At 36.8% G+C, this 14625-nt stretch overlaps 1 protein-coding gene across 3 annotated transcripts in view; it reads left to right on the top strand.

Moving 5' to 3' along the window:
• Window positions 1-14625, top strand: part of RPRD1A (regulation of nuclear pre-mRNA domain containing 1A) — a 40363-nt gene that overhangs the window by 13471 nt on the left and 12267 nt on the right. Inside the window, exons 3-7 of one of the 3 annotated variants that reach the window (XM_014540593.1) lie at window positions 2184-2290; window positions 2980-3077; window positions 6189-6315; window positions 6442-6621; window positions 8331-9005. In XM_014540593.1, coding sequence (XP_014396079.1) covers window positions 2184-2290; window positions 2980-3077; window positions 6189-6315; window positions 6442-6621; window positions 8331-8512 — 694 coding nt within the window. In that variant the 3' untranslated portion in view covers window positions 8513-9005. Of the gene's footprint in view, window positions 1-2183; window positions 2291-2979; window positions 3078-6188; window positions 6316-6441; window positions 6622-8330; window positions 9006-14625 lie in introns of those variants that run through there. The other 2 variants (XM_014540592.1, XM_005867301.2) reach the window with 2 other exon arrangements.

Consider the following 14625-nt stretch of genomic DNA (forward strand, 5'->3'; position numbering starts at 1 on the left):
GTCAGAGTTGCAGAGCTGATCATAACACTCCCTTGCCTTGGAGTCATTCTCATTTATACTGGAAATCAAATATAATGTCCTGAGCAAGACTTAAGATGTTTCTTTAGCTTTGACGGGGTGTCTCAGTTGGTCAGGGCACGTACAAGAATCAACCAGTGAATGCATAAATACGTAAGTGGAACAACAAACTGATGTTTCTCTTTCTCTCTGTCCCTCCTTCCTCTCTTTCTCTCTCTCTCTCTCTCTCTCTCTCTCTCTCTGTCTCTCTCTTTCTCTTTCTTCCTCTCTTCACCTCTTCTACTCTCTCTAAAATTAGTAAATAAAAAAGTAAAAGCAAAAAAAAAAAGATATTCCTTCATGGCCCTGTCTACCTCTTCAGACTCTTCTCTTTCACTCCTTCCACACTCATACTCTATAGTTTACAGTTTAAGCTAACCAAACCTCTTTTATTTCTTGCTGCCTTAGGGCTTTTATATATTATATCTCCCTAGAATTCAGTAAAATATTTATGGACTGCCTACATGTGCTAGGTCCAAAGGATACAATAGTGAACAAGACAAAATTGTCTTCTAGTGGAGCTTACATTTCAGTGGATGACACAGGTAATAACTAGATAGACAAGTGAATATATATTATAATGTCAAAAGATAAGTACTATGAAGAAACATAAAGCAGGGAAGGAACTAGAGATACATGACGTTGCTCAGTTATATCATGAGATAAAATATGACTATCTTAGGGAGGTGGCATTTCAACAGAGACTAAAGGAAAGGATGCAATGAGCACCATGTGATTTTAGAAGAGAAGGATTCTAAGTAGAGAGAATACTTGACAGAAACGTTGAGACAGCTGTGTGCTGGGCATTTTTGAGGATCAGCAGCAAGGGGATTTTTGTTGTTAATCCTCACCTGAGGATATATTTTTTTAAGAAATATATTTTTATTGATTTCCGAGAGGGAGAGGGAGAGGGAGGAGAGGGAGAGAAACATCAATGCAAGAGAATCATTGATTGGCTGCCTCCTGCACGCCCCCTACTGGGGATCGAGCCCACAACCTGGGCATGTGCCCTTGACTGGAACTGAACCTGGGACCCTTCAGTCTGCAGGCTGACACCAACTGAGCCAAACTGGCTAAGGCCCGAGGATATTTTTCCCATTGATTTTTAGAGAGAGTGGAAAGGAGGGGGAGAGACAGAGAAACATTGATGTGAGAGAGACACATCGATTGGTTGCCTCTTGCTCGTGTCCCAACTGGGGTTGGGAATCGAGCCTGCAACTGAGTTACATGCCCTTGACCTGAATCAAACCCACAGCCCTTAGTCCTCAGGCTGACGCTCTAACCACTGAGAAACCAGCAAGTCAAGCAAGGAGATTTGTAGAAGATATTTAGGGAATGTAGACTAAGAGGTAGACAGGAAGCAGAATATGTCCACCTGGTAGCACAGAATAAGGATTTTAAGTTTATTCTTGGTATGATTGACAGTTCTTAGAAAATTAGTGTAATCTGATTCACATTGGTAGAGAATAGTGAGAATAAAGTCTGGGAGATCAATGAGAAGATTTAAATCTGGGACAGAGATAATAGTGGTTCAACCTACATTGGTAGTGATGAAGGCAGTAGGAAGTCCCTGGGAGTAAGTCTGTTTTCCATTTCCCTGTGTATCCAATCTTCAGATCTTAAAATAAATATCACTTCCTCAAGTATCCTTCCTGATCTCTCTAGAATTGGGCCAGGTCTCTGTTATGCCTCTCTTTAACACCTTGTTCTCTTTTGTGGCATTTATAAAAACAGCTGCCATAAAGCTCCTTTCTATTGCCTACGTCAAAGGTAGTGCTTTGATTAATAAATATTTGTTGAATAAATTTCAAAATCACCCATTAGACATCTTCTTTAGCCTCATGTTTAGCACCCATTAGGTTAGGGGCATCTTCTTTGTAAACCCCTAGTAGCTGGTATTAACACATTTGCATTTTTTGTTTGTTTGTTTAATAATATGTCTATAAACTCTTTAAGGGAAGCAAAAAGTATGTCTGTTTGGCTCACTGCACCCCTGAACATAATGGTGCTCAGTAAACATTTTGGAGCTCTTTTCAGGGAATGAGTGTCTGATTGTATTTAAAATCACCCTTATCTTTTCAATAGCACTATGCTTTTTACTGTTAATATTTTTATTTTTTCTTTAGTGAAACTGATGAAAGTTGTAAGAGGCACCTTGGAAGAGTGCTTTCTATTTGGGAAGAAAGATCTGTTTATGAAAATGATGTATTAGAACAACTTAAGCAAGCTCTGTGTAAGTATATAATCTTTTATCATGATCTCTTCATTAAAATGTATTTTTTGTTTGTTTGTTTTTGTTTTATTTTTTATTTATTTATTTATTTTTTTAAGGGACATAAGGATTTATGATTCCTCTACCCTCTTAGTGAATTTTTCTTTCTATCAATATGAAATGTTCCTTTTTTCCTTCTTGATGGATTTCACCTTGAATTCTATTTTGCTTGATATGAATAGTGCTACTTACTTTCTATTTCTTAGCATTTGCTTAGAAAATGCCTCTCTCTCCCCCCTCGCCCTCTCAAAAATGTATTTTTTTTTATATCTTCTGATTGATTTCAGAGAAGGAAGGGAGAGAGGGAGAAACATTAATGATGAGAGAATCATTGAGCGGCTGCCTCCTGCATGTCCCACATTGGGGATTGAGTCCACAAACCCAGGCATGTGCTCTGACCGGGAATTGAACTGTGACCTGCTGGTTCATAGGTTGACGCTCAACCACTGAACCACCGGTTGGGCAAAATGTATTCTTTCATTAAGCCTTGGTTGAGTAGCTCAGTTGATTAGATCGTCATCCCGATATGCCAACATTGTGGGTACGGTCCCCGGTTAGGGCCCATACAAGAATCAACCAGTGGATGCATAAATAATAACAATAACAAAAATGTATTCTTTCATTAAAACTTAAATTTTCTTTCAATTCAGATGGTGATAAGAAGTCTGGGAAACGAACTTATGAACAGATAACAGTGGATGAAAATGAAAACTGTTCCTCTCTGGGATCTCCAGGTGAACCACCACAGGTAGAAGTTTTTCTCTGTTAAGGGAGTTACTTCACGTGGTCACCAACCTTTATTAATTTCAGTGTTTCACTTTTATAAATTGATTTTTATTATAGTTCTGGGCACAAGAAAGAAGCTACATGAATACCTTATATTTCTGATTAACATTTGTTAAGTTTAATATAATATGTTGCGCAGTGTATATTAGGGCAATCATATTTTGTTTAGAAAGGATTTCTGATTGCTTAGTATGATGAGGTCTGGTAAGATACATTCTACTTAAACAGTTTCCTTTTAAATAAGTAAATAAAATATTATATAAGACTATTTGTTGTATCACTTAAGTACACTAAGCATTTCATTCCTAGAGATAACACTACCCTTTTAAGTATTTTTGCTTTTAAATATGTAAAAACCAGTGTTAGAAGAACAAGTTCTGTGTGACTATACTAGGACTGTGTAGTTTCTTGATAAGATAAATTGGATTAGAATCATTAACTTAATATTCCATGTCCTCCCAGGTTGATATAGTATAGCATTCCTTAACCATTAGATGATTCCAGAAAGACATTTTTAACTATTATGTGGGCATTGAGTCTTAAAGCTTCCTCCTTCTATGTTTCAAACATATAGGAGGGACAGATAAAATTTAAAAGGAGAAAATGAAGACATAGCCATACTCTTAAAACAAGGTAAATATCATGGTGGGCTAGAAATGGTACAGAAACATAACTCTGTGTGAGCTAGGGCCTGATTTCTGCTGAGCTGTGATCTGGAAGCCAACATGGGTTGCCAGAAATTAATATCCTAGAGGGTATCAAGAAACACAGTGCTTCGTGGGAGTTGGAGGACTGGACCCAAACTCTGCATAAAACCAGAGGCTGGTAGAGCTCTTTCCTCATGACAGGAGCTTGAAAGAAAGGTACGGTTGGTTCCTTCCTAGAAGTGTGGGTTTATATCAGTTAGTACTAGGGAGGCAGAAAGAATCCAACCAAGGTGCTCAACTAGGGCCTGAGCCAAGCTACCTATTGATGCAGTGACAGGAATGCTGAAGCCAGTGTGGTCACCAAAGGATGAGAGCTAGAAAAGCAATAAGAACATAACATTTGAAACAGACAAATACTAAGGTTTATATTTCCATTTGGTAATAAGACAGAGAATCACTTTAAGAGCTTTATTATGATATCATGAACAGTTTATCTGAATTCTAGAGAGAGGGTCTGACCCTCTCCTACAATCCCTGATGAAAGAGTAACCTCAGTTGTATTTCCTTAGGAGTATCTTTGAGTAACCATCTGCTTCTCTAGTGCTTGTATAAATATTGTTGCTTTTAGTTTTTTGTTTTTTATTTTGTTGCTTTTCGTTTTATATTGACCACTTTCAGATTATAGTTATACTACTTCATTCTCAGTGGTTTTAACTGAGAATTAAGCAGTATAACTAATCTGATAAAATGGTGACTACTAGCTTTGTAGCACCATTTTATTTATCTCATTCTTTATAAGAATGACTAAAATTTTTCTTTGTATGATCCAGCTGAACTCATTTCATTCTTCTCTATTAGAAAGTCCTAGGCTAGTGTTGTTTCAGACAACTTTGCTTTATTATCTGATCCTTGACTCAGCATTGGGAATTTAGAGTTAACTTGTGGGAATGTGAAGATGTGATAGAATAAGTTGTAGTTAAAGCATGCATGTGTTGTCAAAACCATGAAGCCAGGCTTCTTGGAACTCCAGAAAATTTTAGAACTCTCTAAGGCTGATAAAAAATTACACACACACCCAGGGGTGGGCAAAACTAGGTTTACAGTTGTTCATATGGAAAATAATACACTAAGTAATAAATAATAATACAAGAATAAACAGAACAAACTGTGTTTGGCATACTCACAACTATAAACCTACTTTTGTTCACCCTATATATATTAGTGTGTATACATGTGAATTGGGGCACCATGAGAAATAAGCTTCCTGGTAATTGTCATTGCTCTTAAGCTCACTTTCATTGAAGGGATATATCTTATAATGAAAAAATTTTTTAATATTGGGATTTGAAACTTAGTAATGAATTAAAAGTATACTTATTTCTTATTGGGTTCCATTCATTCTTATGCTGTTTAATCATTTGCTGTGTACTAGAATGCCAGTGATAGCTTTTCTGTAAGGAAATAACTTAAAGAAAAATCAGTAATCTGTCGGTGTCATCTTAATATATACACAGAATTGGTAACTTTCCGTATTTTTCAAGTATGAGTATAATTAGTGTCCCAGGATCTAGTTTTAGAGATTAAGAAAAGAAAGGAGGTAGGATGGGATGAAGACTAGTAAAAAGAAAATGTAGTCATTTTTCTTTGGAATCACTTTATAGAATTGTGAAATCACCAGCAAAGATTTCCCTTCCCTCCTAATTATAGGTGGTATATGAAACAATGCAACTAAAATTTCTAATAAAATAATTACTGGTTAAGCATTATATAAGTACTAGTCATCAAATATGTGGAACTTTGTAATATTTTAATGATCTTCTTAACAAACTATAGAATAATTGAAGGCACCATATTTAAGCATATTCCAAAACTACATTTTTCCTATGCTTTAAGTGTATCATTTAGAAATGGAGCGTGGGAGACTCTTCTGTGTTGTGATAGGTGATTTGTAGCCCCCTCCCCCAATGTATATTTTCATATTGCAAAATTCTATTCAAGGATAATGATAATATAATGACTATATCATACATAAAATTGTTTGTCCAGGTTTAAGTTATAGTCTGCATTCCCTTTTACCATTGTGTGTGTTTGGTATATAAATCAACCACATCAATTTAATAGTCAGATTATTATTTTTACACTATCTGTCTCTACCACTGAAGTATGAGTTTCTCATGGCCAAGGGCCACATCTCAGTTATATGTTTCCAATTTATGTATTTCCAGTAACTAGTATAGCTTTTTTTCTTAATATACAAAAGAAATGGAGTGTCTTCTAGAGCAATTGATATTTGAAACTTTGAATTAGTAAGTAGCTCATAAGGATTAAATGTGAAATAAAAATTTTTTAAAATATGAAATAAATGTCATATTTTGTATTTGTTTAAGCTTCCTTTATTTTGGTTCTAAAGTTGTATAACTTTTTAGACTCTAGATCTCGTTAGAGCATTACAAGATCTAGAAAATGCTGCTACAGGTGATGCAGCAGTTCATCAGAGGATAGCTTCTTTGCCTGTTGAAGTCCAAGAAGTATCCCTACTAGATAAAATAACAGGTAAGGTGTCCTAAATGTGATCTGAATTTTGGAGGGAGTTTGGGTGAGGGAATATTATATGACATTGTGCTTTTTGTTGTTGTTGTTTGTTTTTGCAATAATTTTATTATTCTGTGCTTTTCTTAGATAAAGAATCTGGAGAAAGGCTTTCTAAAATGGTAGAGGATGCTTGTATGTTGCTGGCAGATTACAATGGCAGATTGGCGGCTGAAATAGATGATAGGAAACAACTTACTCGAATGTTAGCAGATTTTCTTCGTTGTCAAAAGGAAGCCCTTGCAGAGAAAGAGCATAAATTGGAAGTGCGTAACCTTTTCCTTCTTTAGTGTTTATTTCATTAATTTCTTTTTTTGGTAGTAATTTATATCTTGATGTTCCTGCACATTTTTTTAAATAGACCTTTTTTAGACAGTGGCCCAGGTAAGTTACTACTTGCATTAATGGTTTCTTTCTACTTGGATCAAATCAACCTGCCTAAGTAAATTTAGAGATTTGAATTAGCAGAATTGGTTGCATTGAAGACGTATTCCTATGAGATTCCAGTTATAGTAATTTACCTTATGAGTTAAAATCCTTATTTTCAAGAATAAAAATAATGGGAAAATAGCAATTACTACACAGTCTAGTATCAAATACAGTAAATTATGTTTGGAAATATTTAATTCCTGTTCTGAATACATGAAACCTTTGGGTATACAAAAGGTTTAAATAAAAAGACTTTGGGGCATAGAATTTGTTGTGGATGTGCTAGTTCCCATTCTCTGTTCCCGAACAATTCATCAGTTTTGCTCAGGAAGGTAATCTTTAAGTTATGCCTTTGTTTTATCCCTGATCCTGATGCATAACATATTCCCACCCACTCCTAGCTCATACATACCCTTTAAATTGAGAATTGACACTGTTGATGAGAAATCTGGAGGTGCAGCAGTTAATGTGAGAGTTCCTTTGATTAGAATAGCAATGGTCAGAAGTGGATGGGCCAGATTTGGTTTTATTTAAAAGATTCTTTCATTTGACTAGCGCTTGTTTAAGTTGCATACTGCTCTAGTAATTTCTTATTCTAATAATACATAAGAGACTTTCTAAATTATCTGGGTCCCTCTATTTAGAGATTGCTCTCTGCATATTTGTAGTAAGTTATGATGTCGCTTCTATTAAGTTGCTTTTCTTCATTAGTGTTTAGTCGTCCTCCCCTCCTCTCAGGGTCAAGACCATATAATTCAAGCATTTCTATAGTGTTTAATTCTTGTTTCAGCAAACTCTATTTGTGCCATAGATGGTTGCCATTTCTACCTGTGAGAGCATCTGCTTGATGAAATACCAGCAATAGAGCTCTTACCTTATGTCTTAGCTCTTAATTTAGCATTACCCCTTTTCAGTTTGTTTCTCCTCTGCTCACATACAGGGTGGGCAAAAGTAGGTTTATAGTTGTGAGTATAAGAAACACAGTTTATTCTTTTCTTTTTTAATTGAATTTATTGTGGTGACATGTAATAAGATTATATAGGTTTCAAGTGTGCAGTTCTATAACACATCATCTGTATATTGTATTGTGTTCACCAACCCCAAGTCAAGTCTCCTTCCATCTCCATGTATTCCCCTCTTCACCCTCTTCTACCTCCCCCCATACTTCTTTCCCTCTGGTAATTGCCATGCTGTTGTCTACCCAGAGTTTATTCTTGTATTATTATTTATTCTTGTGTTATTTTCCATATGAACAACTGTAAACCTACTTTTGCCCCACCTTGTATATACTCTCAGAACATAGTTGTTGACACCATGCTCTCTCTACCTTTAGAGAAGTTGTCCAGTTCTCCATAGAAAGTAAAAGAATTGGTTTAAAAGATACTTTTGATAGTTAACTTACTAGTTTTTGATCTTGTAATGGAACTTCAATCTTAAACATATTGTTATTTGTTTTATTGTTAGCAGAATTAAGGGTAAGTAATGTCATACATTTTTGTCTTTAGTCTTTTGGTATGGTTTCTTTAACTTCTGTTGAGCTTTTGTTGCAGGTATTGGACATGGCGTATCTTCTAACGGTGTCATCATCATTAGCATATTCTTCCTGCTAAAAATAAATATCAAACTCCAAAGCCTGTATTGTCTCATGTTTTTAAAAATTGAGAAGACTGAAACTTTGTTATTCTACTTTATATTGCTTTCTCACTTAAGTTGGTTATTTATCACTGGTTAGAAAAATACAATTTATGTTTTAAATGTAAATGTAGAAAATAGAACAGATTCTACTCCCCTACCCCAACCCCATATTCTTAGTATGTGATGAGGCTGATGCTAATAACAATAACATTTACCATGTATATCAGGTACTATTCTAAGCACTTCACATATGTCAACTCATTTAATCCTATATATCAGGAAGTATTATTATCCCCATTTTACAGGTGAGAAAACTTAGGCACAAGGACATTAAATAACTTGCCCAGGTCACAAAGAGGTAGTGAATTATTTGGAACCAGGGAATCAGTTTCCAAAAAGACATATTTGTTTTTAATTTTTACTTAAAGAAATTAAAGATTAAAACAAAACCTAAGTCCCATCTCTGCAACTGTTCCTGCTTCCTCCTTCCTCAGAGGTAATCACTCTCTTAAAATAAAGTCTTCTAGGAGTTTTTTTGGGGTGTTTTTTTCATCATGACAATTTTCTATTATAAAGAAATGACCTAAATGATTTTAAACATTTTTTACATGTAAAGAAGTATTTAGGTTTCTAATAAACTAGGAGGTTATTCCACAGAACTTTTTGTAAATTGTCATTTCCTTTGTCATAAGATAGAAAAATATTGAGATATTTGGACATTTTTTGTGCTAAGTAGGTAGCATCACTTTAAAGTTGAGACTAAGAGGTCAAGATTTATAATTACCAAATCAGCTGTGATATCATCAAATTGTTTTAATTTCTCATCCATTTTTGAACATCAGCTGTGATTAACCAGGCATTGATGTGTCATTAAATGCTCTTTTTTATTTTAATGAAACGTAAATGTAAAAGTTCAGGAATTGGCTATATCATATTTCTTAAGGAGGCCATTATTAACGCAGTAGAGGCCCGATGCACGAAATTCATGCAGGAGTAGGCCTTCCTTACCCCGTCTGCCAGCACTGGCTTCCCTCTGGTACCCGGGACCCGGGCTTTCCTCTGGCACTGCACCTTGGACCTGGGCCTCCCTCGCAGCCCAAGCTTCATCCGGAAGGACATCCGGTCTAATTAGCATATTACGCTTTTATTATAGGTTTGTTATGAATGAAAACACGAAGTTTTTTAACTTTGGAAATGCTGAATTATTTTTTCGACTTATGGCTAACTTTAGCCAATTAAGTAGATAACTTAAAATAGACTTGATTTATATTTATAAAATATTTCATAGATTGCTATGGGAATCATTTCACCATTTAGAAGTTGAATTTATTGCATGAACTGTTAGTCACTTAGCTTGTTATTTTGGGAGGCATTTATGGATAAGGACCTTATAATGATATTTTGACTTTTATATTTCTGGGGAGGAGGAATATAGAGATCAGAAATTCTTCCATATTAAATGAGAGAAATTTTTTTGCTCAATTTTAAGTATTTTTTCATGATATACAGACAATCCTCAGGTTACGTTGGACGTAGTTTCATGGATACGTCACCATCTCCCATCTATACTAATAATAGAGGAATATGCAAATTGTCCGGGATGCCATCACAGTAACAGTAACGACTAAACAGCAGGCAGCCTGGGGCAACAAGACCGGCAGCAGGGTTAGTGAGGGACGACCAAACCACTGAACAGCAGGCTGTGTGGGGCGACCAGGCTGGCAGAGGGGGCAGTTGGGGGCAACCAGGCTAGCAGGGGTGGGGGGCAGTAAAGGGTGACCAGGCTGGTGGGGGGAGCAGTTAGGAACGGTTAGGGGCAATCAGGTTGGCAGGCAGAGGTGGTTAGGGGTGAACAGGCAGTTAGGCAGGTGAGCAGTTAGGAGCCAGCGGTCCCGGATTGTGAGAGGGATGTCCAACTGCCAATTTGGGCCTAAACCGGCAGTCGGACATCCGTGAGGGGTCCTGGATTGGAAAGGGTGCAGGCTGGGCTGAGGGACTCTCCCCCCCTCCCCCCATGCATGAATTTCGTGCACCGGGCTTCTATTAAAAAAAAGTTCCATCATATTGATGTATGTGTATATGTGCTTTATGTTTTTTATTTATTTAGCACAAGTAAAGGTCAGGAATTGTTATCTTTCTTTTAAATTTTTTTCACTTCATTACTGCTGTGTATGTGCTCCATGTGAGTGATGTAGGTGCTTATATAGCTGGGTTCTGACTTACAGTGAAAATCACGTTACGTTGTGCCGTAGGAACGGATCTCCAAAGTAACCCAAGGACCTACTGTAGTTGAAACTGGTTTTATAAAATTCCTATGTACCTCATAGTACATTGATAAGGAAACCTTTGGAGCGACAGTCACCAACCGGTGGTCTGAGGACCACTGGTGGTCCGTGAGGTCTGAAAGTTTAAATTAGTTTAAATTGCTAAGCTTCTGCAGAAAATTGGAAATCACAATTTGATGGCTCTTACAAGGAAAAATCAGTCATAGTCCCGAGTTCTGGAAGTAAGAATAGGAAAGCTGTCAGAGAGGACAGTGTTTATCTTTTGCAATTTTGCATCAGTATATTCAGATTCAAGTCATTTAAAAAATGAGGCATAGTATTTATTGTATGATGTTGTTTGTTTAGTTTCTCATGGTGTTGGATTATGTCCATTGAGTTGCTTTCGTTAGTTTGTGCATTATATGTAGTACATAGAGAACATCCGGGTGCTGCTGGCAGTTTGTATAGTTGTTCAAGAATATTTGCAGGATTTCTTTCTCATAAGTAGAATAGAATAGCAAGGTCAAAGGGCATGTATATCTTTTGGTGTTGATAGTGTACTCAACCCCTCCAAAAGTTATGCTTTTTTAAGTTCCTTGCAGTATGAGTGCATCTTTCCCAATACAACCATGCCCTCTCTGAATTTCAGTGGTCTTTTAAATTTTTGTATATCTGATATCTTAAAAATTACTTTTTGTTCATTGTTTCCTCATCATGCCATTTCTGTTATACTTACTTCCTATATACATACATGGGAATGTAGTCCCTCTTCTATTGGTACATTTGTCTTACCTTTAATTATACAGTAGATTTTTGTTTGTATTACTTTTTGGCATTTGTGTTATAATTTTAATCAGGATGTGTATAAATTTTTCTTTCCATTTATGTTATATGTATATTTGCCTACATGCTAAATATTTTAAAAGACAGTATTTACTGAATAGACATTTTTATGAAATTATTTTTCAGTTAACAGTTGACAGCTAAGTAGACTTAACTTGGCCTTTTCCCTGTTTTTGGAAATACTGTTTACTTTTGTTGTCTGCCCCTCTATCTTTATTTGCTATTTTTTATATCACTTCATATTATTTTTTTTAACAATTTCTTAGTGATTTCTTCCTCAGAACTTCAACTGTCCTTTAGTTTATTTTTTTTTTCATGGATGCCATGTTCTTTGGAAGAATGTTTAGACCAAGTTAATGGCCTTTTAGGCTCTTCCATGTGAATAAGAGTTCATTTTTTGAATAATAAGAATTATATGTCATCGGGGGGGGGGGGCAGTCAGGATTTTAGAGATGCTTAGATGGGGCATGGCCAAAAAAAGGTGGGGAACCACTGTGCTAGACAGTATTTTCCAGGTTTTTCAAGAGTGCTTGCTTTTATAAAACTTTTTGTTTTCCAAAACATTCAATTTTCATTTTTTTAAATGCTTAAGATAAATTTGTTTTACCTGAGACATTTGATGATTAGAAATTTCTGATGTCAGACTCTTTTAATATAGGAAATAAGAATGTTTACTATATATAGCACATATATGCAAATTTTAAATGCAAATTTAAAAATCTATTGCTGAAGGTGTTCTCTGAATGTAGCTTTTTTTTTTTTAATCCTCACCTGAGGATATTTTCCACTAGTTTTTTAGAGAGAGTGGAAGGGAGAGGGAAGGGCAGAGAGACACGTCAATTGGCTGGCTCCCATACGCGACCAGGGCCCGGGATGGAGCCTGCATCTGAGGCATGTGCCCTTGACCGGAATCAAGCCCTTGATCCTTCAGTCTGTGGCCTGACTATCCACTGAGCCAAACCAGCTAGGGCTGCATGTAGCGTGCATGCATGTGTGTGTGTGTGTGTGTGTGTGTGTGTGTGTGTGTGTAATAATTTGATTTCAGAGAGGAAAGGAGACGGGGAGAGAGAGAGAAACATTAATGATGAGAGAGTATCATTGATCGGCTGACTTCTGCATGCCCCACACTGGGTATTGAGCCTGCAACCTGGCCATATGCCCTGATGGGGAATCAAACTGTGACCTCCTGGTTCATAGGTTGATGCTTAACCAATGAGCCTTGCCAGCTGGGCTCTCTCCAAACTCTTTATCAACATAAAACAATACATGATTATTATAGAAAACTTGGAAAATACCTAAAAAAGCAAAACAAAAGAAACACAAGTTTACATTAACCACTGAAAGCAATCATTAATATTTTGATGTATTTTGTTCCACTTTTGTTTTTTGTTTTATATAGTTATATATATTTCATCCTTTATTTTTTTTTTTGAGGCTTTATTAACATTGTAGCTAGCCAGAATTTATTGTATCTTGTTTCCTTAATTTCAAACAGGAGTACAACTTTTAAAAAAGATGAGGTCTATTTCTCCACATTGGAATAAATAAGTTATACTTTTTGGACCTATTGACAGAACTAAGTCTATGTGACAAATTAGTGGGGAGATGTTTACTTTCAAGAATATAGGACGATATTTGTTTAATAAAAGTCTTTATTGCCTCTAAGTCCAATTACTTCAGTATGCCATTATAATTTATTGGGGGAGTGGTAACATTGGTAACTATACCATGTAATTAATTTATCTGCTCATCATTTTTAAACAAAGTTAGATTTCAGAGGAAGGGAGAGGGTGAGGGAGATAGAACCATCAATGAGAGAATCATTGATCGGCTGCCTCCTCCACACTCTCTACTAGGGATCAAGCCTGCAACCCATGCATGTGCCCTGAACTAGAATCAAACAGTAGCCTTTTGGCTCACAGGTTGATGCTCAACCACTGAGCAACGCCGGCTGGGCTCAGCTCAACACTTTTGAAGTATAAGATTTGTGTCAGAACTATAAATTGTCTTTTTTATGTCTATGCACATCAGATTTGCTCAAGCAAAATGTGAACCTCTTACGTACTTAGGTCAATCCATTGTAAGGAGAGCCCTGTGTCATTTATACTAACATGATCTATCTCAGAATTCTGTCAGACTTAACTTCCTAAAGCAAGATTGTTTGTAAAGCATTTCTCAGATCTGGTTATGTTTAGATTAGATTATGGAGAAAGTCACTGCTTAATAGCAAAGCCTGTTTTATTCTTTTTTTCTTTTTAATAATTTTTTTAAAAATATATTTTTATTGATTTTTTTACAGAGAGAAAGGGAGAGAGATAGAGAGTCAGAAACATTGATGAGAGAGAAACATCAACCAGCTGCCTCCTGCACACCTCCCACTGGGGATGTGCCCGCAACCAAGGTACATGCCCTTGACCGGAATCGAACCTGGGACCCTTCAGTCCACAGACCGATGCTCTCTCCACTGAGCCAAACCGGGCTTGGCTATTCTTTAAATCTTTTCAAGAGCCAGTCATACTAATATAAAGTAAATTCTTGGGAGTTTTTAAGGGTTATTAAACTTAATACATTTTTAAATTGAGATAATCCTATATAATAAAAGGGTAATATGCAAATTGACCCTAACAGTGGAATAACTGGTCGCTATGATGTGCACTGACCACCAGGGGGCAGATGCTCAACGCAGGAGCTGCCCCCTGGTGGTCGGTGCACTTCCACAGAGGGAGCACCTCTCTGCCAGAAGCCGGCTGGCTCATGGCTGGCCAGTGCAGCAGCAGTGGCGGGAGCCTCTCCCGCCTCCGCGCAGCACTAAGGATATCCGACTAACGGCTTAGGCCCGCTCCCCTTAGCCATTAGTCGGACATCCCCCAAGGGATCCCGGGCTGCCAGAGGGATGTCTGACTGCCAGTTTAGGCCCAATCTCCCCGAGGGGTCCCAGACTGTGAGAGGGCACAGGCAGGGCTGAGGGCTCCTTCCCCCCTCCCCCCCACAAGTGCATGAATTTTTGTGCACCAGGCCTCTAGTTTACATATAAAAGAATGCACAGATATTAACTAGGCAGCTTCAGCAAACTTGATAAATTTTGATTATTTATTTTTTTAAA

This window comes from Myotis brandtii, unplaced genomic scaffold, assembly GCF_000412655.1.
Source record: "Myotis brandtii unplaced genomic scaffold, ASM41265v1 scaffold248, whole genome shotgun sequence".
In the NCBI taxonomy this organism is placed as follows: domain Eukaryota; kingdom Metazoa; phylum Chordata; class Mammalia; order Chiroptera; family Vespertilionidae; genus Myotis; species Myotis brandtii.